General features: G+C 38.0%; 1 protein-coding gene across 9 annotated transcripts in view; it reads right to left on the minus strand.

Moving 5' to 3' along the window:
- Nucleotides 1–26,791, minus strand: part of pkp4 (plakophilin 4) — an 84,592-nt gene that overhangs the window by 38,140 nt on the left and 19,661 nt on the right. For 8 of the 9 annotated variants that reach the window (XM_088605517.1, XM_088605514.1, XM_088605513.1 and 5 more), the window contains exons 2-3: nt 18,703–18,824; nt 26–138 (exon numbers count right to left, since the gene is read on the minus strand). In XM_088605517.1, the coding sequence (XP_088461643.1) occupies nt 26–138; nt 18,703–18,819 (230 nt within the window). In that variant the 5' untranslated portion in view covers nt 18,820–18,824. Of the gene's footprint in view, nt 1–25; nt 139–17,215; nt 17,533–18,702; nt 18,825–26,791 lie in introns of those variants that run through there. The other variant, XM_088605523.1, reaches the window with a different exon arrangement.

Here is a 26,791-nt window from a genome sequence, read left to right on the forward strand (position 1 = left end):
GTATAGGATAATAACTGGCCTGTACCTGACACTGGCAATGCTAGGCGACTCTGCCCCCAGTCGGCATCTTTCCAGCTGACTAGCAACAATCTGTCGTTCCACCTCCAACTCCCTGGTCAGGCGTTCAAACTGGAGCTCCTGTGACGGATAAGAAAGAGATAAGGGAGACGTGAGAAGTGTTACAACTACTGTTGCATCCAAAACAAATCCACTGTTTTAGGAAACTGTTCAAAGTCTCATGTTATACTGCCAGGCTTAACACCGGTTAAGCAGTGTCATTTTTAAAGAGAAGCACAAAAGCAACATTGATGTATCACTTTAACTTCCCCTCTACTTGTTTTTTTTTTCTCAGAAAGTTGACAGGTAGCATCCCCTTCCCTCCCCTTACAAAGACAGCTCTTGCTACTGGAAGACAGTATTACAAGAAATCCCTCACATAGGCCCAAGTAAAAAAAAATGAACCTTGCTTTCTCAGTTTTTCAGGGGCTAAATGCAACAGAGCTGCATCTTCCTCCCAATTATCCTGCATGTAAACCTTTCAGCTCAGAATGCCGGTCTTCCAGTTTCCTCCAGCACTGCAGCATGTCACACACAGTAGCTTAAGCACTCACCTTCTCTAATTATGCCTATGACTGAGCCACAACGATCTAGCTTTGCATTCCCCTGTGTGCGTCTTCTGTCAGCACTTTCACTCAAGCCTTCCATTGAAACAGGCTATCTAAGGCTTCTTCAAATTCCCCGATTTTTAGGCTGACATGCTTGTGCCTTTCCAGCACTGATCTCAACCTTTTAAAGTACAAGAAAAGCATTTCTGTCAAAGCTCCAGAGTCCGGGATTTGCTACATTACTCAGCGCTGCTGCCCCTCCCCCACACCGCTCGCTCCACGGCTCCCATTCTACCAGAGCCAGTCATGTGCAACCTGGTGCAGAGAAGAGGAAGCAGAAAGCACTCCTCGCCTGAGACCGCTCTCCAAGGAAGTTATCTGGAGACATGTTGGAACAGGGAGTCATTTACTTTTCCTATTTCCTCAAGGGGCTCCTGGGCATGTAGCTCACAGCTCCCTGCTGCAGTCCTGGCAGTGCAAGGAAGACGAAGCACTCAAAAAAGAGGCCTCCGCACTTTTAAAACAGGACCAGGTAAATTATTGACTAATCTCCCTTACTTCCCACACACAACCCTTCTACAGCGGTCAACACCCCGAGTATTTCTAAATTCTCTAGAGCGCACACACACAGTCTTAAAGGTACCTTTACAGTCCTTGTAGAGGGTTTCTTCTTTGATAAATAAAATCATAGTCAGAGGACAAAGAAAAGTTTCACACTCAATGAACATGAACACCAAAAATAAACTTTGCCAAGACAAAGAAATGAATGAAACTAAAGTTTAGAACGATTTTAACTGGTAAACTCCAGGGTCTGAAAAATCTATAATTATAAAAAATAAAATATTCGATTCCACAGAATATATAATTGCTTTGGAAGCACTGTTTTCTTAGTCTTAAATTATTCTGCAAAACCCAGAAGGTTCCCACTCCTGTGGGGCTTTGACACTACATCTGACAAAGGTGTACAGTGTGCGTTCATCTTAATTGTTTTATTTAACAAAATTCATTTCATGCATCTGACATTTCCACTTTCAACACAAACGGAAGGGGGAAAATCTTATTTAAAAATCATAACGATCCTGCTGTGCTCCATTGTGCTTCTGAGTGGGGATGACAAAATGAGTTTATCGAAACGTCAGCGGCTATCACCATGCTTCAAAACCATGAATCTGCACTGAGGATTACAAGTTCTGCCAGTGTGGTTATAAAGTGGACAGAATGATTGGAGCTGGCACTGTGCTCAACTGCACTCTGACGGGTACCCAGATGGCTTCATTTCACAAAACACTGCCTGCAAGTCCTTACATGTTATTTGACCCAAACGACTGGTGACGCAGATGCATTTAAGCATGGTGCCATACGCTAAAACTTCCAATCACACTGTAGCCCTTTTTTTTAAAGAAGGCATATGACAAAATACCATATTCTAAAACGTGAGCATGAAAAATTGAGTCGATGGCCCTTTTGATACTGTTCACGATGATTTTTAAGGCATGAGGCTGTAAGTTGCCAGTATCTCAGAAAATAGGGCCATTAAAATCAACATAACACTGTGATTGTGATATTTTCTCCCAAGGAATTGTCTCAGCTCATTTTCTTCACGTTGACACCGAGAACAACCAAGATCCTCTGTAAAAGCAAACCAAAAGAAACCAGACAAAAGCAAAGACTTGCACTCGTATTGGATCTGAGATTTGTAATCCACATAAAGAACCCCATGGTGAAGGACACAGTTTTGCACGGGCACCAAAAGTCAGAAAACACTTGAAAGATGCTTATTTGGTGGAGGAAGTGTTATAGATTCTAAAAATGTAGTTCTGTCACTGGTCAATATTACTATATTTGTAGCAAACACAAGAAGCAAATGGGAAATATAGTCACTGGACATTTTCAAGAGATATCCATAAAGAGATTCAAGATGGGAGCTGTGTCAGCATCAAAGTTGCAAAAGGAACATGTAGAGGTTGATTCCATGATAACAAGGAGACAAAGATAAAAACAGGATCCTTCATCAGGTGCAACTTATTCAATTTCAAGACACCTGAAGAAGGCTCATTATCATTTTGGTCTCCTTGATTTCTTCTTTCTACCTTTAATGCGGAATTAACTTCTATCTACTTGTTCCTTGATTTCCATAATCACAAGTAGGCTTTCTTAATTAAAAACACTGCACAGTAGTTTTAAGACAGCACAAAAAACAGGCCAGATTCAAACTGTGATACTCTCCATTGTGACTGACTTGAAACCCTATACATCAAAATTCAAATCAAAATTTGTGAGCCATAAATAAGCACAGGGATCACAGACAGCAATGTAAAAAGCAGTAAAAAGGCTCTGTGGCATTAAGGCTTTTAAACATGGTGACACCACCCCATGGGACCTCTGTAGTGCCGAATTCTCCTATGGCAAGAAACGGGTCTTTTGGTGCTGTAGAATTCCTCATTGCCTAGGGAGCAGTGCTGCAAGGCTCTGACCTCTGAAGCTGGAGTTGATCAAGTGGTCGTAACTATAAAAGCCTTACAAAGACCTCCTTACTTGTTAAGTTGCCGGATGATGATGATTCACTGCTTTTGCAGGTGTCATATAGGATCGGCATTTTTGTTCTTCTTCACATATGGTTTAAGCATGAATTTAACAATTTCAGTTGGAGGCCTTTTGTGATTAACCATACTCACATCTATCAGCTAAGAGTCAGCCCATGCACTCGCATAAAAAAATATCAAGAAACAGTCTTACAGCAAAAGCTATTTAAGCACAGTAAATATGCTAGGCACACAAACTATTCCACTCTGTCTATCCAGGACACTTCATGTTTCCGAAAATGACACACGGGTCATCAATCTAGAGAAAGTTATGTTATAGACTACCTAGGCAAAGCTAGCCAGAAGCAATGAAACAAAATGATCCATGTGGGAAGAAAAATTGAATAAATTAAATAGTTTACTACTTTTTCAGAAGTTAAAATAAGAATGAAGCGATAGTGCCGGTAGCAGTCAAGCAGTTGGTGGAAACTGTCAGTAACAGTAACTATTGTGTTAAGCCTGCAGCCATAGAAGACAGACCCCTAGAGTCACTGCTTCTACTGATGATACTTCACGTGAAACTCTCCCTACAGAGGAGCGAGAGGCTATCAGTGATTGAACTGAGGTTCACATAAGGCCTTGTTCCCTATTGATGAGGGCTACACTGCTAAAGCCACACATTCCCCCATATCTCCTCCACCACAGTCTCCGATATTCCCAGAGGACCCACAACTTGGATCTAGATAAAATACAGGCACAGTAATTTACAATATTGGAAGTCTGTCTTGGTGTACGTCATTTGGCCAAATGCAAACAACCCTTGCACGGACATGTCGTTCACTGAAGTTGAATAACTGCACAGAATGCAAACTTCAGTTCCTCTGTGTTTCTCTCAGCCTAACAGGACACATTACCATGCCCACTGGTAAAACACAAAGCTGAGAAACTCAGTAAGGTAAGGTACAGAAACACTGAAAGTTGTTTTTTGTAATTGAGAACTGCCAATTATTTCTACTATATTTTTCATGCCCACTTGATTCGGAACATTTTTCACAGCACAGCTCACACCTACAAACTCTGCAAACCTGCAGGTTACAAAATGAGCAAATGTTTGACAGACTCCACCAACCCATCCACTTCAGAGACCCTTTAACATGATTTAACATGTTACAGACAGCACAGTCCTTACCAGATGAGGTACACAGAAGGCCACAGGAGTTGCACTGTCACTGAGAACTGAGAGAGCCCTAGTTGACTATTCCCACCCCAAACTCATCCAATCATACACCACTGCTTGGGGACTTCCGGTCACGGTCAGCTAGTGACATCATCCAAACTCGAAACCATGACCATCAAAATTTACTAGTGAAGCCACATGGGACATACCAAATATTTTTATGCAACCTTCAAAAAAGATCCTGAAATGGATAAAGGCGAAATAAAAAAAACACACATTTTGATCTATATTAGTTATATTATGTTAAGGAAATTTAGTTTGAATATCCGAATGCAGAAATTAATATTATTAAAATAATATTAATATCAGTGCAGCAACATTTTAGAATTTGTAAATTCAGTGATGAAAAACCATACAAGGATGTGTTCGATACAAAATACAAAAAGCAGATGTTTTATGCAAAAGTGGTTTGATAGGAAAAATCAATCCCAAGAAAACCCATTTTGATGTCGACGAAATATAATGAAAGATATTTGTTTCTTCCCAACTAACAACAGACCAGGCCTTACATATGATCTTACAAAGCCTGCTTTATGCACCTGTGCACCATAAAACAGGCAACGGGTTCGCAATGCAGTTCAAAGTGCTTACTTTTACAGGGCTTTATAACCAGCAGAGTGGTGGTTGTTTCCCATCCTGTGGCTAAAATTCTTGTCCATCTGTTCCTCCTGCATCTGCTAGCACTGCAGATGGCAATAACGATGATGATAATGTCCTCAACCATCAGTCTTTTTAAGATCTTATAGTACACATTCCAAATCAACAGATTTATATGTGTTCTAACACATTTCTAGCCTTCATATTGATAAAAGACAACAAAGGCAAGCCTACATAAACCCTTATTTTAAGCAGATTTTAGTTTATATACACACTGAATAATATGTATAGTGAGTCTCTCCCCCCATACAGCAATACAGGTCAAAAACAAGAATGAACCAAGAGCAGAGTAAGGTAAAAGAAAAGACATCTTACTCTTATTTTTCAGCGGCTCAATCTATACTTCATCTTTAACATTGTAAAATTCAATATACTTGCACGCCAAATAAAGAGAAAAATGCTTTAATCAAGAGCCAAATGATAACTCCTGTTGTGAAGGGGAAAAAAATTGCAGCACCAATTACTGCACAAACAAATACTTCACACTGAGCACTCATTGTCCAATTTCATCCCAAAATCCCAAAGAAGCAGCACATATATAGCGGCATCAGAGGGAGACAATGCCAATCGACTGCCTGCACCAAGAATTTTATCTGATCAGCTCAGTTATTGTGATGATCACAATGCCTTTCAAATTCAGGTCTGCCACCCTTTCTGACAATGATGCTGATTCAGATCCTGTTCAATTATAGGGAAAAACAATCAGACGACACAAAATACATCACTTTATCCGTTTAATCTTGAATTACACAACAGAGAGCTCTATAGCTAGGATGCATAGCCCTCCAAACAGTGCCCACTCTTAAGATGCTTGCTCAGAAACTGAGAATGGTCCTGTTCCCCTTTAAAACATTCTGTTAGGATAAGAGAGGGATTTATTTAAACAAGAACATTTGGTAGGGCAATCCCATTGCCAAGTGATCACAGACTGACAGGGCAGCAAAATACCAGTTTAAGCATTCCTGACCACAGATCATTTGGCAGTACTGCAAATGATATAACCAGAATCAGAAGGAACAGGATGTTCCAAATATTGAGTATATCAAAATGATCAGACAGGAGGATGCTGATTAATTCTCTAAATGAAATCTAAAATCATGACGCATCAATCTGCAGTTGGCTTCACTGGATTAAAGTAACTCTGCCATTTTCTTGTTAATGTTTAATCAATGAAGCAGAGGGGAAAACTGCAGTAATAAATAAGCCGTCCCTCAGGGGTAGAGAGAATTCAGTATGCTTTTTCTTACTCCAGAATTCAACAACAAAACAGTGAAGTTAAATGTAACTCACCAAATGTAATTCTAAAATTATCCTGGGGATTACTTCACTGTATTACAGTAGGTTATTTCCTCACTTCCACAGACACGACAATACAAAATATCTAAATCATGCGAAAAGAAAAAAAAACAATTAGCCATCAGAATCAAAAGATTAGGACTACAAAATGCCTAGATCGGTAATTAACTGAGTTTTATTTTTCAGAATTACAGCCAAAAGCAGAGGAAGTCAATAATAAGAATTACCAGTGTCATTTGCATATTATTCCCTTAGATTTGACTTTTGAGAATACATTAACAACAATTTTTTACACAAAATTTCCTCTCCCACGGCTTGGATTTTTAAAGTATTATGAACCAATTCCCCTGTAACTTTAGTAAATGTATTATGGAAATGTAGCTTAAATGCAACTGCAGCCAAGAAGCATCCAAATCTGGATTTAACATAAGTATCACCAACTGAGCAGATTTATTCATTCTTCAACATTGTTGTTGAAATACTGGATCATTCTTGTCCTTTTTGTTCATAATTCAGGTTTTGGACATCACTAGCTTTTTAAAGTGGGGGAAAAAAAAACAAGCATTAATGAGCAAGAAATACCAGATTTGTTTTGTTTTCAAGGTTAAACCTTAAGAAAAGCATTCTCTGCAATTTGAACTGTTAAGCAGGTTATTCATTTAGACATTTCAGCTGATGAGCTGGTGTAAACCAGTCTTACTAAGGGGTAATTTTATATATTTCAAAACCAAAACTGTTGAAATAGTTCAATAGATTAGAATCCCTTTGGCACCAGTACCTTGAAATAGCCTTGTCAATACTCCAATCAATTATTAAGAAAAAGACCAATCCCATCCTGCCTCCAAAGGAGAAACGGAAATAGATCCTCAATGCTTGCATCATAACCACTGAGGCAGCAAATTTCTTATTGCAGTGAAAATGACTGATCGCTCTGAAGAAGAAATGTAACGATAGAAGAAGATGCTGCACATTTTCTGTCTTGTCAAGTCAACAGCATTTTTTAGAAGAATATGGCACTGTGCTGTTATGACCCATGGCAGGAATCTTTCCATATACTACTTTCAAGAAGCAAAACTTGCCCCGGTCCCCAAAAGAATTGAAGCTGTAGACTTTATTCTTCATTTTCTTATTTTTACTGCATACGTCACAATGAGTGATGAACTAAAGCACATTATGAGACACCAGTGTACACTGATATGATAGCTGCACTGTAATTTATGGGTATGAGAGAAGAAATATCCTCATTTAAAAACGCTACTTAAACTCAAAGACAGCTCCCCACCCCACCCCCCTCAACAGAGGAATGAAAAATGAAAACAGATCCTACAAATAGGCAAAAAGGCAAAATAGATCAAAACCTTTTTAATCAGCTTCTTGAAACTAGTGTTACAATACTTAATGAGCAACTGTTTTAAATGAAGCAGTATACAATTTAAGTTTCAAGTGAAAACTCAGGTTAGACGTTTTGCCAAAATTAAAAATTGAGTAATATTTTTCTCTACACATAATTTCTTTACACTTTTTGACACTGAATTATTCATTTTGACATTGGTTCATTTATTCCAACATTTACTCCATTTACTTTGATGTTCGCATTTCTATTTCCTACTTTCCTTTCATCCTATGCTGTTTTTCTTTTTACTGTTTTTAACATTTGGCTGTAACAAAGACACGCGTGCAAATTAAAGGGGGTGACATCACTAACGCCACCGAATTCAATTCTTCGGTACACTCTGCTCAGACCCTAAAAGTCACACTGTTGAAAATGTATTAATGTGCCTGCAAGAGATTTGGAATGCAGTATCTTTTGCATTTTCCTCAATCTTAGATGAGGAATGGGGTCTAGCTTTTTTTCTGGGATTATGGCGGAGTTGAACAAGTCATGGGACCAACACAGACGAATATCCCAAACTATACTGGGGGTCAAAAAGTTTCAGAATCTCAGAAATTGAATTGCTGGTCTCATTTTGGTTCATGATTTTTGTATTGACTTGAATATTTTTTTGTGTAGTTAGAAATTGCAGAATCCACAATATATATCACAAGATAGAAAAATGCAAGCATTGAAAAATATTTTTCATACTGTATATTTTTTGACAGAACAGTACTGATTCTTAAATTTAGACCTGCCATTACATTTTAAATGTGTACACACTCATTTAAATCAAATTATAGCTGAGGTGTTTAGTTATATCTGCATATATAACAGACAGCACTCTTAATAGTTTCCAGGAGTTTGTAGCCACACTGTAATATCGTATGTCCTTGTATCACAATTGAAGACATTAGCATGAGAGGAATATCAATGAAGTGTCTGAAATGTAAACAGGAAGGGGTTTGTGGGCACAGTCTGTTGGCTAATTGTGCCAAAATTAAAGGGAAACAGAAGAACGGTTCCGACTGCTCAACCCGGATTCATTCAGAGCCCTTGGCAGAACACGAGACATACACTAGACACTTGCGCAAATCACATTTTTTCCTAACAGATTGCCACAAAATGTAGGCTTTGTGGATGGGGAAAAAAAATACGGAGCAAAGAAAAACCTCTAAAGCCAGGTTACTCTCTGGAATTTGTCGGCGCAAGTGTTGTCTGTAACTGCTGCAGAAACAGGACAGTAAGTGTTTTGTATTATTTGGATTAACCAGCCAAAAATGAAGGACAGCTACAGGTAGTGGACAAAAACTGGAAATGCTCCTTTACTGTCAGTAAATCGACTTCGCTATGTGGCCAGATCAGCCTTTACGCACTGTGCCAAAGTCCAAAGCAATGCTAGTCATAATTATAGGCAACCAATCCTGTCACCATTGTTATTCATGACTCTAGGCATGCTGGGATATTATGGACTTAAATAACAGACAAGTCACAGGTGTATGGAGGCCCTTTCTTTCAATATACCTACTGTCCCTCAGTTATTCAGGCATTTCATCTTTATCCACTACCTGTATATTTCAATTAGAAAAGAAAATGACAGACAAACAAAGTCCTATGTCACCGACCCGATCTTTCAGATGTCTGCTGAGCGCTGTAAGATTAAGCTGATAAAATTCAAAGAAGCTTTTCCATCTAGAAATCCTGAGATGTCAGGCTGATAACACAGTGGAGCCTGGGAAGTGATTCTGAATGCTCTAGGTTTATTGCATTATGAACTGATAATCAAATGAGGCTTGGAAAATGGCTATGTAAACAGGAAGAAATATTTGGTTGTCTGTAGATTTAGATTGTAAAAGATCTAACTGTACATAAATGTGGAGTTCTAGTACAGAATAGGGATATACAGAAGCTTTTGTGGTGCTCTTTATGGGTCTAAACCAGCCCAAGGGAAATACCCAGAAATGTCAACTGAACCTTAGCAACTCTGCACAATCTGCAATGTTCAGCAGAGTCAGTGATAACCCATACTTCATTGTGCTCTTTGGAATGGTTCCTGGTGTACCAAAAAATGGGTTGTATGCATTATTGAAACCACATACAAAAAAAAAAACCTTTTCACAAAATAATGACTCTCACAAAATAATCCAGAAATTATCAAGAGGTTTTCTTCATTTTCAGAACACAACTGTTCAAGTGGATGTTGCCACTTGGTAACTATAATAGGTAAATCTCTTCTCCATATGTCCTTATGCCCCCATATTGCCTTTGGACTGCATTAAAAGAAAAAATCCCTCATCACTTAATCTCCAGCCCTTGATGTTAAGTGATTGATTCAAAATAACATGTTCTTAATCCTAGACCCTACAAAATATTCAATATTCCTACAGCAGCAAAAAACTGATTATAGTAGGGACTAATAGCTGCAGGGAATCCAGGAATTGGAATATTCAGAATTTCCCCTTTAACTACTCCAATGCTGCACCACAATATGCCTCATGTCATGTTTGGCATGATCCAGCTAATGATTTCAACTTGATGAGGTAGCAAAATTAATTAAGCCATATGTTTAACTTATACAAGACAATGCGCCTGCATATTCAAACAAGTAATTACAGAAAACACACTCATGCAATGTGCTTCACTGAATGCAAAGAAAAAGTAAAACAAAAGCCATGTAGCTGAAGGGGAATCTCATACATTTCTGACAAAAAGGTAGAATACATCAAGGGCATCCATCCTAGTTTCAAGGACTTCAATGTGGACCGCAGTTCACAGTGGATCATTAAAACCATACAACAAGGAGCTGCCACTCCTGTGTTCAGTGATGTGATTAGAAGGGTATCTTGGCACATCTGTACTGAGTGGAGGAGACAAGTGATAATACATGAAAATGTTACCTAGAACACTGTAGGACTGAACCATAGCTTTGACATTTGGAAAAACTATTTGATGAGCAGTAAAAGACATTTTTGCACTGTGCAATGCAGCACTGCTTTTTTATTATTATTTAAAAATATAATGCACCACAAATTGATTTTTTTAATTCTTAGTTAAGTCTTCTGTTGGGTTATCTGACACATTAGCAAAGGATTTTATTATTAAGAAACAAGCTAATTGTGGAGAGTAAAGCAAATGGATGCCGTGTTCACAGGTTGATTGCTGTTCCTTCGACAGGCTCTGTAATAGGAAAGGATGTGTGTGTTTGTCTTTAGTTTAGTGTATAAATGTGTATCCAAGGCTGTGAAAATAAAGAAGTGTATTACCACTGACACCCACGGTCTTCACAGGCTATTACACATTTAATAGTACACAGACAATTTATGATTAGGAATTCCGAATCCACACCCTGCCTGGTTCATTTAAAATGAGATTTAAACTTCTTCATCCATATGGAGGAGTGTACAAATACAAAAAAAAAGCGACATGTTATATGCTATTTAATTCCAACAACTCTAACTGCCACTTTTTTCCCTCAGCAGGAATGTAAAACATATTTACACCTCAGATGCTGTTGTATTGCAACCCAACAAATAACTTCAGGCTCCTAACAACTCACACTCCTTATGTGAAACAATACGTTGCTATGAATTCATTTTTGGCCTGACACTCTTATTCAAGGTGACATACATTTTAGCCCTTTATTCAGCTGTGCAAAGGACAAATATGTACAGTACAAATAGGTAAAAGTTAGAAAAATCTGAAGTAGAAATTTAAAATGAGTAAAAATCTGGCAGAAATTGCTACAATTGGCAGAAACAACAAACCAGAAAACTGTTACAAAGGTTGCAACTACTACTGTACAGTATATACCTTGTACACACCACAGCGATTACTTTTTCTGTTTGAGCTATTAACAAAGATCTCCAAGTGGAAAAGTGTTAAAAATACCAACACTTCTAGAGGAGAAGAATGAAAACATTTGGACAAATGTTTCATGAAGACCAGCACAAGAATGTATAATTGTATAACACACTCTTTTCAACCTTTGGTAACACTGTTAAATCACAAAAAGAAATAAAAAGAAAAATTATATGAAAACTATTTAACAGGCTAATAATGAACATATTACAATTTATTTTCACATTTTATTGACATTTTTGTGTAAATACCACAGTTGATGGTTCTCTTTTCTTTTACCATTCATTACTACAAGGTTTTTAAAAAAAACCTCAGTCTATTTTATCACCAATGGCCTATTATCCTTTAACTACCTACAAAAATAGAACAGCAGGAAAAGTGTTTCTGGTTACCTTGAGAATCCTCAATTTTGTATTGGAAAAAAACCTCCAGTGAAAATCCTTCCCATTTGCAAGAAGCACTAATCATCCCAGAACTATCCTGGCACGGTGTCCATCCAGTACTCTCCTTGACTGCATAACTTTCTCCATGACTGCTTCCCACATATTCCTCACGTTGATTCTTCTTATCATCGTTAAGGAAAAGCAATGTCTTCAGGTTTAATGCCAATGCCAAATTACTGTGTATCAGCCGAACACCAGGCACCAGAGTTCACCCTTCTCTCCTGTCACGTCACATTCTGAGGAGATTATCTCTTCTCCTCTGCCTGTCACTGCAGTAACATACTCACCAGCACCACATTTTCATTCGTTTCTCCAAACTGAACCTGCGTTCAATATTTTATTACCACCGATAGTCATGCTCGTGCATTCAGCGCCTTCCCCTTGTATCATAAGAAAAACAGAGGAAAATGTGCAAATATGGGCAGAGGGTGATAACTGAAGTCCTGTACAAATTTAACCTAAAATACTGCAGCAGAAGCAGGCGGAATGACTAACCCCATCGCTGCCTCATACCATGCTTCTGCGTTTCTGAAGACTTGAAAAAGAATTACTATATATTCCTAAACCGAAGCAGAATGCTTTCAATTAACGGGCAAGGGTTTTTCAGGAGTTATTTTTCCAAGATAAGCAAGAAATATCAAAACTGTGGAAAGAACTGCTGATCTACTATAACACAGCAGACCAGGGAAGTACAGGGAAGCAAACAGATCTTTGAAAAGAATTCTGAAGGTAACTGCTTATGTGTTCAATGGAGGATTTTTATTTTTTCTCTCACAAAGTAAACCTTGAAAAGAGGGATCAACAGCATGTACCAGGTCCATGTTAAATTCACCTCCAGGATAACCTTCTTTACTCAAAATGGGGGGAGGGAGTGAGTAAGACAAGCAAATGTGGCCAAACATACAAAAACCATTTGCATGCTCCAATGCCCATACAGTAAAAGGTTAGTTAATGCAAAAGTGAAATTCCTGTGGCGTAATGGACTTTAATAAGGTAAATAAAAAAAAACTCTGCTGTGAGGAATTTTCAAAATAAGATGCTGAAGAGAAATGAGCAACTCAGCGTATCTGCTGACTAAACACTTTTTTACCAAAAAAATACTCATTGACTTCAAAATCAAAGTCGGATTAAATAATAGCTGGAGGTAAGGAAACGAAGGAAACAGTTCTATGAATTGCTTCACACAGATTAAAATCTCTACCCAAATGATTCCAAAAATGATGGAAAGCTGAACGAAAATGGAAAAAATATTATAATAATGTTGCCATCCTACTGTAGCAGCTGCTGAATTTCTATACAAAAACATTTTTTAATATTCACTCACATGGCTTTTATTTTACAATTGCACAACTGAAAACTGAAGCAGTAATAGCACCCTATATTAACTGTGAGAACAGCATCGAGATTTGGCAAAGTAGAACTGGCAATATCATTAAGAAGCTTATCATTTGTAAGAGTCAGATATTCAAATGCTACAGACCACCAGATTTGGTTATCAATTGCTGTCTAATAGAATTAAATCAGAGATGAATGTATAAAAAAAGTGGACATTGTGGGAGATTTTTATTTTTTTTTGTATGGACTGGAAAAAAAACCCCAAAGATGTCTACCTCTTTGGTTTAGCTGCTGATATGGTTAGCAATTGCTTTCTTGCAAAACTTACTAATGTTTTCAATGAAGACAAGAGTGACAAAGGCCATAAGAAAATGATAAGGAAACTGAACCTAATATGGAATTATTTTTTTAAGTATACTCTGAAATTGTACATATCGAGTCTAAAGCAAAGGTTTATAATTTCAGAAGAGGAATGAGACGAGTTCAGGAGAACTAAAATGGGATAGGATAAATCATTACAGAATGAATTGCAACATTTTCAAAACATTGTGCTTGAAGCACAGAACAGCTTAATATCAAGAGTAAAAAAAAACTAAATCTAAATTAGAACAGTAAAGGGTGCAAGGGAAATGGCTGATGTATTAGATATTACACAGGAAACTGACAACATGCCTCAGGCAAGGAAAAGTTGCATATTAAATAATAAGGCAAAACATTTCTGAACAATTTTGACAGAAATCAAAGAACTGGCTGATGATATTTAATGCATAGAAGTGCAGGTTACAGAAACTACAGATTTTAAAGTCTGAGCTTGAAAAAGATTAAAAGGATTTAGGTTTTAGCACTGACATCATTTGCCATTGCTATACAACGCGATGAAACAAAAAAAGGCTAACACAGGGATATATTATAGTAAAAATCATCAAATTTAAAACAAGATATGTTATAAGAAAACTGAGGAAATACTTCATTTTGAACATTGTGTACAGATATTCTAATTTAACAATAAAAGAACTAAAATCTTTGACAGTCAATCAAAAGGATTTCTTTAGAATCAACAGTGAAATCTATGTGCACTCAATTCCATTGTATTGTACACTAACACTTTCTTGATACAAAGGGTTACGAAAGCCTGGAAGAATCTATTCAGCCATGCCATTGAAGCTAATACCCACGCTTTTTCCCCAAAATGGCTGGATGAGATTCTTGGATCAATTAGTTACTAGTAATTAAAAGAGCTAGAGGGGTTACAAATGAAAATATGACATTGGACCTTCCTTATGTGCAACTGATCCTTTAAATCCGAATATATCCCTTCTTAAGGGGAATAAAGGTTATGGTATAAGAGCTGGAAACAGAGACCAAATGCATTCTTACATTTGTCTATTCCACACAGGCAGTCCTCCAGTTGGTTTTTTTTTCAAGTTCTTTGGAAGGCTCTGGTGACCAAAACCACATGAGATAAAACTGAGGCTCTTTGAGGCTGCCAGTCAGTTTATATAGTGTATTCATTCTTCTTTTTTTGTTCAAAGTCTGGCGGTTTTATTGTGATAAAACCCCAGTGTCACACCTGCCTTGTAATGGACAGCTGAAGGGTTAAACACCTGAAGTACGGCTTTTCCACTCCTGCTGGCTACAATATTTGCTCAGGAGCTCAGTTAATTTACAGTGCATATTAATTTTAATTTGCTAGCATCATGGTGTGTTTAATCAACTATGACGGAACCTTAATTCTTTAAACATCAAATATAATAGATGAATATGTACACATACAGTACATGTACCCCCTACTCTCCACCCTCCCAAATATACAGCGCACACACACACACATTTTTGGCTTTTGTAACAAAAAAATTGTAACTCAAAATATAACAAAGGATCTCTTCCTTTTCCGTTACAAATTTATACTTTCATATACTTAGGACACAAACATTTTCTGTAAAACATCCTGAGCAACTACTGACAAGATATGAATCTTGGAACAACAGGGCATTTTTTATTTTCAGGGCCTTCATGGGCACCAATTATAGGCAAGAACTTCTAATTACAGCTTTGAGGGACCTGGTTTCTGAAAGCTCCTTGACAACAGTTTCTGCTCATTCTGAATCAGGACTGGGTGGACACAGGGAAATGACAAGAAACAAGGTGCACAAATGATTGATAAAACAGGCCACAGATGTCTGACCTTAAGAAACCACTAGAAGGATGTGCTATTCTTCCTTAATATGCTTTTAACAGACATGACAGAACTGGAAAAGTACGCTTTCAGCTGAAAGAAGGACATGGCTGTTAACTGAAGTGAAAGAGCAAAGCTCATAGCTCTGCTAACCAAGCCATCAATTAGCCTCATGCATTTGGTTTTATTTAACTGTCATGCACATAAACACAAAGGCTTCGATGTCGGGTTTGTAACTACAACAGCTACTTTTCCAAGGATTAAAAAAAAAAGGTATATTTCAAACCAGCATAAAATTTTACCTTCAGTAGGTTAAGAACAAAGTTTAAAGAAGTGCAACAGAAGTACACATTTCTTTTTCCTGTAGGCTTGACAAGAAGTTATATGGTAGAATTTAATCAAAGCAGAACTCTTCGGGGAACCATTTCTCGCAGTTGTGAGGGAGGGATCACTTAAAATTCTTCACCTAGCCAGGTCCACCTACAGTAGCTGAGACATCCTGCCAGCTGCCTTTATGAAATTACACGGAACACACAGCTGCTTAAGTGAGCCACTCTAAACTGTGACAAAAGAAAAAGTGCTGAAACCTGTTCTTTCGCGGAGCAGTCCCCCTTTGAGTTAGGGAGAACAAAGGATTTAAGAACACTAGAGGTGTGACCCAACTTAAAACCAGCCACTTACTAGAAGACTGGCAATACTGAACAGCAATAAATGCAGTTTTACAGTAATAATACTTCCCTCCGGTTACCAACATTCTTGTTGTTAAAAGAAATTTTATAAAAGAAGGTGGAAGTACCTTAGCTGCAAACTGAGTTTGGAAAACTGCAGCTTTTACATTTGTTCAGAGTTTTATACTGCTAAACAAGGGGTTCAACACCTTTTCTAAAACATTTTCTTAATGACCTTAAATATGCAGTATAATTATTTTATAGCTATATCTAGCTTTTCTAAATGATCATGATCAGGGACAGTGCTATTAGAATTGTAGGATAAAAACCCTGCTGCAGTCCAGCTGTTTGCCATGAAAGGAATGATTTTTTATTATTGTTGAAACAAGAAAGAAGACTCTATTGATGCACGCACATAGCAAAATACCATATACTAAGTAAAAATATAAAACCAGCACTTTGACCCTAAATGGCATTTTCCCTATTGCAAGCTTTCAGATTTTTTTTTATTTCAGTAGAGGGTAAATTTCAATTTTAGAATGTTACATAAAAAAACCTAGAAAATGTTCTGGTCAACAAAATAAATGTAATAGGAAAATAAGGTAAGAAGCAGAGTAAAATACCAAATTATTCTGAATCTTGTCATGGCACAGGAGAGGAAACAAATTCAGCAGGCTAGCATAAAGTCAGAACACCTCACTTTCACTTCTGTCTTATTAATGTGCTTTATCGACATGAAGCACAAAAGATCTGCAACTATGCCCTGAACTAAGCAGCAATATATAGATAGCTGTCAATAAAGTATAATATTTTCAGGCATAACACAAGCTGCCTTTTTAAATGAATTACTTGTACTACTAGTCTTTGTACTTACTAAAAATAAATAAATAAAATATATTTTGTGAAAGACGCTATGTTAATACCCAACATGAGATAATGTTCAGTTTGGAATTTTCAAGAGACAGAACTGAATAATATTCATATGAATAATATTCATGGTCCTCATGCACTTTTAAAAGTGATTAACTCACTTCAAAAGTACTCACCACATCAGCGCACATTATAAATCCATGTCCCTCAGGCTAGTATATTTAGACTCGCAAGATCCTTCGAATGCGTGTCTTTTTACAATTGCAGGAAAGCCTCTGGAAAAAAAACACTCCTACAGAAAAGCAGGCGACCTTCATGTTGCACCCCGTTTCCTCCAGTCTTTCCAAATTCAAGAATTTATCCATAGACTGAAACTCATTTACAGTCTCAAAAACAACAATTCCCTATCACGCATTACGCTGTGTCTTCATTTAGGAGATTTAACTGTGGAGCCCTCCACAGCTAAACACGAAGCATGGTGAAAACTTGTGGCGTATAATTCCATAAAGGGAAGTTACATCAACAGGTGTTCTCCAGTGGAACACACTTCCTGTTGACGTGAGTAAACAATAGATGTTGGGGCATTCCAAGTCATGGCAAACAGCCATACAGGAAGGGAGTTGCTGCCGAACTAAGGACATGACACTCACACACTTTTTCTACTAAAAATGAACAATTTCAAGGTTTTAATTTGATAGTTCTTGGATAGCGCACACACCACAATAAACAAATGCAGTACAATCCCCTTTGAGAAAAAGCCTATGACAGTAGTCTTCTGTGCAATAGTACAGTATGCTAGAGTGTCTAAAAACTGATTGTAGTACCACTATCATAAAAAGTGCTAGCTCACTATTTCCCAGGGACAAATCAAAATACACAAAATCGGTCAAATAAAAACACAAACATCCAAGTTTAAAAAAAAACCTTGGCCAGATTAAAACGAAACAGATCACACCTGCTAATAGAAAATGAGAAATACAGTAATAAATGGTGGGTTTCGTCTGGGCAGAATCAATAAGCATTAGCCAAATAAAAAATTCCCCACTGAGCTTTTTTATTTTGGGATTGGCAGGTTGGTTGAGATTTTAATTTAACACAGGCCCAGCCACTGATATAAAAACCAATCCAACATCAGAAATGTTTCTTGCCTGGGGCCTCCTGAGTGGCTTAAAAAGAAAGCCACTCGCCCATGCACAGGTTGAGCTCTGTAATCAAAGGTTACATCACTAGCCAACTGTGACCAGCTGAGCACTGCCGGGGGTAGTTGTAGTAGTTAACCAGAACTCTCTCTGTGAGGTGGTGTCCCCTGTAATCTCCCTGGTGCTTGCAGGCATACTGCGCTATCGATGAGAGACAGGCCTCTCCTCCAATCAACACTGCACTTCCAGTATGGAGGTGTTTTCCCCATGTTAATAAACAAGTGGCTCTAAATTGGCTGGCTCAATACACTTCCTCAATCTCCCCATGTGCAGTTGTGCTGTTCATAGCTGTGCGGCGACAACTGGTAAGCACATAAGTGGCTATTTCGTTGTTGGGTGGGTATAAAAAAAAGCATTCTAAAACTTAGCAAAAAATATTTCTTGCCAGACCCATACTGTACAAGTTTTGGGTCAGCATCAAGACTGGTGAATTAAGACTGTATTTGGATAGTAGCTTGACATACCTGCTCTTTGACTGAAGCAAGAATGTTGGTGGCTGTGCTCTCTGACTCCATGCCTGCGTTGGAAGATCTGAGCATCAGCCCCTCCTCTGTCACTGAGGTCTGCTCAGGAGCTGGCATGCCTCCTGTAAACACAACCAGCCACAATCTGTTAACTGCAGGACTCCCTCACACACACACAAACACAGGACACCTCCAAACACACAAGTCTATCAAAAGGACATAGGGGGCAACTGCTAACTGAAACAGACAATTTGTGGCTTTGGATTTGTTGACTTGGTAAGCTTATTTCATTTAAATATGGCTTCTGGGCTCCATCCGTTTTAAGCAATGTTGTGTGCACAGACGCATTCAGTAGAATAGACCATCTCATATCTAATCCCCAAAGTGCAGTACATTAACAGCTGCTGATAACTTCCATGTGAAAAACATTTGTAAATATTTATGCATTAGAAATGGCATGCTCAAAACTAGCCAACTGTGGTAATGTACAATGATATTTTCTTCCAAGATCTCAGACTATGCACTCTTATAGTATGTGTTCTTACTATTCAGCAGAAAGTAATATCTGAATAATATAAATGATAAAAAGATGGATAAATGGAAACCTTTTGAATCTTCAGATAGCTGGGTGGTGATGGTGGATCAAAACAAACCACTCACCAATATATAAATACAGTATACAGCATACTAGAAAATCCAGAGAGCTTTATTCTGGCAGGCAAAAAAAATGTTTAGTCTCAGTTTCGTTTTTGAAAAGTGCAACTACCTAAATACATCTACAATTAGACAGATTTCTTCTTTTGCAGTAGAAGCCTGCATTGCATAAACTACATGCAGGAAAATGTTAAGAGTCTAGGCTGGCTTCTCCATTTTTAACTCATGATCAGAGGGCAAATTGTGTCCTGCTGACCCATCTGAATCTGCAGCCCATTAGAATGCTGTCCAATTCCCTGCCCCTCCACCCTCAGCAGGTCTTCCATTGGGCTACCCACATTTAAGTCTTCATAGTTTCATCATCCTGACACGTGTTTCATATCCTTTCTTCCAACAACCATAAACCTGTCATGCATGCCAAAGTATATTCTTTATTTATTGGTGTTTGACTGTTGTTTGCATAAAAAACACATTAAAATCTGTTAGTCCACAAAGGAAAAGACAGGAAGACTGAGTAAAAGCAAAAGCAAATTTATATTTGAAATTCAACGCAGCTTTCACTTCTTTATCCTAAGTGAACTTTTATTCGCAGAATATTTGAACATTCAGCTAGTGCATTTCTTAATCCTGTAAAACAATGTTCTCTGTATATCAGTAGTAAAGAAAAATGGAAGCCGACAGTCGTACAGAGGGACAAGTCAGCCCAATCAAACTCTCTGTAGGATCAGAAATGTTATGCGGATTTGCAATACATTCAACACTTAAAGTGACCCAGTATCATCAGAGGTTTCAAAACTGCACACAAGCTATAGATTTGCAAGACGTCAGATCTGCAATAGAATAGGTGCCCCCACAAAGCAGTACCAGTATGCAACATTGCCTTTAGCCAGGAAACTTGAAACACACTCGATTATGTATACTGTAAGATACATAGGGCTCTTCAATTTTGGCATTTATTCTCAGTTGTGTGACATCCATTTAAACTCACCATCAACCAATTCTGTTCCCCAGTAAACCCTGCTAATTATGAAATGAGACAAGCTGCTCTTCACTTCGCATCACAGCCTCTGAGTGTTTTGCCTAATCAATCCCTCGAGCAGAGTTTACAGGTGATGCTAATCGCTGATTCAAGAGCCCCATTAATTCGCATCTCGGTCCTGTGGTCTCATACTTTAGCTCAGATGCATTTTCATTTTCATATAGTTTTCAGTTTCTAAACTCAGAGGGCAATTAATACTTCTCACTACATTAGGATCTCACAAAAAAACTGCCAGCTAATTACAGTTTGAAGGGAGGTTGGTAGTTGGAAAATAAAAAAAACAAAGCTTTACGTTTTCAGATAACATGTCTTATAGAAACTACAGTTTTTGTAAGGTAATGTTTTACTAACAAAAAACGAGTGGGAAGAATTCAAAAGATTTAAGGAAATAAAAACGACTAGGGTACAACAACTTAACAAAATACTTCAACCTGAAGAGCATTAGTACAGAAAACCGATTAGGGTTTTACAATTGTTAGTCTTCGACTTTTTCCTGTCAGACTAGTTATTAGCTGCAGTGCACACTCCACTTCTCAAAGGGAATGCAACTTTTAGGAATCTTTCGACTTGACAGATAGCTATTTAAAAGCTATTTAAAATGAAAATCATGCACTTAGACTCCAATCTTGGTGTACTTTAGCATCCTTTTCACTTGTTATTATCATGTAACATACATAAACAAAAGAAATGCTTTTTCCACAAGCCTATTGATAATCCTGAAAAATTAAACCTCCAATAAATTAGTAGTGTTAAGAATTATAATTAAGATTATATCCCTTTCAATTAGGGTATTTTTTGTACCCTGGCCAGAAAACACAGATCAATGGACAGCTGTCACAAAACAAAATGTCATACTACTAAGCATCAGCTTTGTCATGAAAACCTAGGACCAGTTTTCTTTCATTTACAACAAAATGAAACAAAGTCCTGTTTCCATAAATAACGTCTGCTCTTTCACAATCACGCCTCTGCCCGTCTCCAGTAACTACAGAGCCATATTCTGTTACGAGAAAGAAATCATACCTGTAAATTCTGACAGTCCCCCGCTGTACCATATTGTTTGAAAGCAACTTCCCCAAAAATAAGCTGTTATGTTATTTAAATGTATGTGATTTCATAGAAAATTATCTTTAGTGGAAGAGAAAACCCTGGACTTTCAAGTCTTTGAGAAGCTTTAAGGCTCTAAATAACCAAGAGTGTACTAGGAAGAGGACTGCACTGCTCTTTTTCCAACCAGTTTTACTTACCAAACAAATATACTTTCACTAGCTGATTAACAGTCTATTACTGTACACAATCATTCAAACCTCACTTTAGCCCTTGATTCTCAGTCTGTGTTATAGTGCAGATGTCTTTTAAAATGTTTTCAAATGAGCAGCATGGCAGTTACAAAGGTAACCTGGCTAGTTCTTCAAGTTTTGCTTCTTTCTTAAAAACAAATTAACTGTCCTGGTTTTGCAAGAAGGCCGAGTGCTCTGAAGTCTTGCATCTCCAGACAAACTTAGAACCATTAAGCACCTGTGATGCAATTAAAAGATGTCAAATACAATCAGTGTTGTGTGTAGGCAGTAAGTAGTGTCTACTAGGTAATACTTAAGGACATATTGGTGGTACAAAAGAAGAATGTGAAAGTCTTTTAACCTTCTTGGGACTAGTAAAAAACACAAAAAAATAAAAATGTAAAGTTTTAGGCGATTTGAGGTAGGGTCCACACCTGGCAAATAACAGGTTACAACCTGCAGAGTCTTAGAGACCAAAAACTATAAATATACACGGTGGGAAACTGTGAGCTTGAACGTCACCAATGAAAAAGACTTAGAAGCATTCATGCTGACATTTTCATTTCCTAGACAGGAAAATAAAAAAAAATAAAACAATAAAAAATTGTTTAACAGTGTCAAATTTAAACCAAGGGATGTTGTACTAAAACTGCATAATGCAATGAATGCACAAGCTGTGAGTTCCTTCCATGGATGAAGAGTGCAGAATAAGCATAATGTGGTCAGCACCGACATCCAACCTGGGCTCCATTTTATGCTTAAATGACACTTTGTTTTCACCAATATGTGGCAAGCTCTGTGTATCAATCTCCCCCTCTCCATCTCCACTGATTCATTATTTCCAGCACATTTTTAATGTATACTATATTTGATATTTAATCAATCTAATCACCAGGTTTTAAAACTTCATAAATGTCTTATTTATAAATGTCATGAATGGTAATACTGCACATAGTCATACAATGACTAAGAAAGGATTACTTCCGACTTGCGTAAAAATCGGGTTATGTGAAGGCTTGCTTGACAGAACTTGTAGGCAAGTCTGGAAATGGGCGTATTCATAATCCTCAGGGGCTTTGACTAAGTCAGTCTTTCGGATATCTTGGGAATTGGCAGTTAAACACAAGCCAGAAGACACAAATGGACACGAAGGGAAAGTGGCCTGCTATACGAGACATGTCCAGCGATCCAATTGGAGAACATCAAAAGACAACGCGGAAGCCTTTTGTGTTTTTAAAGCCATATATTTTAAACAGCAGGTTGAGTTGAATGCACAGTGTTCTGTATTTTGTAGGGATCAAATAATAAATGGGATTTAATTTTTTTCTTGCTTTTAGCCAGTTCTAAAAAAAAACACTGCAGTGCTACTCCAACTCTGGCAGTCCATTTGCAGCTAACCAAGCTGTCTTGGCACATTACAGTATTCAAATCCAAATCCTCTTTACAAGTCATTTAATATCCCCCCATCTCCTCTGGTTTTGCCAAGAAACAGCTGTGTTTTAACCCGCCTGCAGTTGGTCCACCCTGCCTCTCATCATGAGGTCAGATGACTTCATCCCTCAGCTTCTCTCTGGCTTCACTTGCAATAAGCCCCATCCATTACAGCCCCATATCTACAATAGGACACAGTGCTTAAGAACCATTTACTATTTTCTTTCAATATAACATGCATCACCGAAATGAACTGATCCACGCACTCCCTTGCAAGATCTTGTTGACCACAGCTGACAAATATCACAAATCTCTACAGCACAGAGGTATACGGGATAATTTTGCCTCACTCCCCACACTTGACACATAATAATTATAATTAATAATAATTGCTTACACTTATATAGCGCTTTTCTGGACACTCCACTCAAAGAGCTTTACAGATAATGGGGACTCCCCTCCACCACCACCAATATGCAGCATCCACCTGGATGATGCGACGGCAGCCATAGTGCGCCAGAACGCTCACCACACATCAGCTATCAGTGGGGAGGAGAGCAGAGTAATGTAGCCAATTCATAGAAGGGGATTATTAGGAGGCCATGATTGGTAAGGGCCAATTGGAAATTTGGCCAGGACACCGGGGTTACACCCCTACTCTTTTCGAGAAGCGCCCTGGGATTTTTAATGACCACAGAGAGTCAGGACCTCGGTTTTACGTCTCATCCGAAGGACGGCGCCTGTTTACAGTATAGTGTCCCCATCACTATACTGGGGCATTAGGACCCACATGGACCACAGCGTGAGCGCCCCCTGCTGGCCCCACTAACACCTCTTCCAGCAGCAACCTTAGTTTTTCCCAGGAGGTCTCCCATCCAGGTACTGACCAGGCTCACACCTGCTTAGCTTCAGTGGGTTGCCAGTTGTGAGTTGCAGGGTGATATGGCTGCTGGCAATGGCTTTAATGAGCGATTCGTTATCCATAAAACACAAGCTTCACTGAATTATCAGTGTTGAAAACAAAGCATTAGAAAGCAAGGCGAGGGTTAAACACTTTCAGATCTGCAACACTGAATCCTTCTGCAAGTGGAATAGAATTACTTGCTTACGTCAAGTGGTCTATAGTACATGTCCTGACATGACAAACGTCTACAGCGAATTCCCCATTAACAAGGTTAACAGGAGGGATTTAATCCCTGTTTCCTACTATCAACATTAAAAACATAATTCTGTAGCTACTGAAGCCACTCAAAAGGACAAAAGTACAAGGCATTAAGTGTTATTATGAAAAAACCGGCATACTAGTGAAAAGATTAATTGTTTTGAAAGGAAATCTGTAACAGAGTTAGATAAACCATTTATCAGATAAAAGTGTTACAGAAAAGAATGGCACTCATTCATTAATATTTAGTCGGCGCTGATGCAAGAGGGACATAAAACTACAAGTTAATGAAGCTTAAGACAAGAAAAAAAGCTGACCTGTCTTGGGTATAAAAATCTGGCAGTAGCACTTTACAAATGAACTAACAGTTTCAGGGCAAAGTTTCCAGTGTGTACAATACAATAGCTTTCCTGAAGACAGGCAAATAACTAACTAAATCAGACATTTAGCCCATGTGCCATTCATAAATTGCAAACAAGGCTTGGATGGCTAATTCCAGAGAGAAACACTCCAAATTCTGAGTTTATCACAACAATGTGGAGGCAGAGTTCACCTTCTAATTTAATTTGGGTTTAGGTTAAAAGAATGTCTAACAAGAAAAATCTTGATAGCACTATCATATACGACTTCAGTTAGGAGAAAAATAAGATAATCTATAGCCTTTATTTTGCGTCTAGCGCAACAACAAAATAATCGTGTACTGGAGAGAGATCAGATATAGTTTTATGTGCAATTCATCTGACAATTTCAGCTAAAGACAACCACTACTGTAACTCAGGGCATATTCACTACTGTAACCTGTGGCTTCTAAATCTAGAAGATTTTTAAAACAATAAAAATCTTAATCTAGGAGAATTAACAAAATACAGACCAAACTGTTGTAGGTTTTTGTTGTTATACAGTAACCCCATAGGAATCTGGTCAGGTACCTGGAATTCATCATTCTCATAGAGAGGGGTTCTGTAGTCAACATCTCAGGAGGACGAGGTTTGATCACAAGTAATGAAACAGTCAGGTGCTCCACGCAGACTGACTGACATTTCAATTAACTTGACGAAATGTATCCAAGAAAAAAAAGTAAACATCAGATATTTCCATTGACTTCTAGATGCACAAGATTTAGCAGAAGGAACAAGGAGCCTGGAAGAGTAGTGGCTCAATTTAACAGACTTCTGTTCTCACACTAGTCCCTCATCTCCTCTACTCTTCACCCCAACACACAGAGAGTCCACTGGTAAAGCCATTATTGTGGAAGAATTAACTTCTGGCGTCCAGGTGCTTGACAGATTAAAAGGAATGAGTCCTGCCTATCGACAGAAACCAAAACTGCTTCTGCAAAACCTGCAAACCTACTTCTTTCTACCCTACTGCAATTCGCATTCTGAACAGCTAACTGCAATGACTCGGACTCAATGCACGTCTGCACTAGGCACTTTCTGCATGGTCTACCGCGGTTTTTTTTCCTTTCACTACTACATATTTATCGTTCCCGTTGTTATTATTTATTATGTTGTAATGTACTGTCTACATTGTGTGGTGTTGCACAGTACGTGCATGTCCCAGGAGATCAGCGCAATAAGAATTCTAATTTACATATGGCAATAAACTCCTCTACTCCACTAAAAAGCCTTGCAGAAGAAACTATACTGAAGCAGCACTGATTTAAGTTTATTTTACTTTTTAACATGCAATATTGCATCAATGTCACAAAGGAAAGTTTATTTTACACACAGAATTGTTAAACAGAAAAATTACAGTCACTGCAAGCACAGTGAAAAGTGTTTAAAAGGCCCACTAATTAAGTTTTAATATATATTGTATGCAACATCACGTTTCTTATTAAAAAAACCCAGAGAAGATGAGAAGCACAGGAAGATCACTGTTTTCTCACACCTCAACAGACTGCTAAATTAAACGCTTATACAGTAGTGGCCACTCAGGCAAAAACAAAGGTAGTAAAGAAAAGCTATTTAGGAAGAAAGCAATTCCTCCATACCACCGCTCCCAGCAGCTTCAATAATGTTTGCAGAGAGCCCAAAGACTGAACTTTAATTGCTTCTTTCAAACAACGGATTGACTTTGTGATATAAAGGTAATACTTGTGTCCACCACATCTTTTCAAACTTCACCGAACCCAGTCCATAAAGTATTTCAGAAAAACCTAAAATGAAATAACTGGAAAGCATAAGAAAATCTGACCCACCAAAGCATAAAGTGTATTCACATTATACAAACAGACACCGGCCTTTTTAAGGCAGGCTGAAGCAAAGATTAATTCAGACAGGGCTGTGAATACAGAGCAGTTAGAGAAAGAGCAATTTTTTAAACACAAAAACACATGGGTAGGATTGAGCAAATCGGACGTTTTTAATGAACTTCAACAGGCTAGACTTTACACTTGTTTGCCAGTAGACAAGTCATTTGAAACAAAGCAGAGAAAAAAAGGGTTTAAAATGGTCCACTGAGCAAGATGTGTTACTTCACACTGGAAAACAAAGCTGTTCTGGGATTTTTCTACCAATG

This window comes from Lepisosteus platostomus, chromosome 14 (genome assembly GCF_059453375.1).
Source record: "Lepisosteus platostomus isolate fLepPlt1 chromosome 14, fLepPlt1.hap1, whole genome shotgun sequence".
Taxonomy (NCBI): Eukaryota; Metazoa; Chordata; class Actinopteri; order Semionotiformes; family Lepisosteidae; genus Lepisosteus; species Lepisosteus platostomus.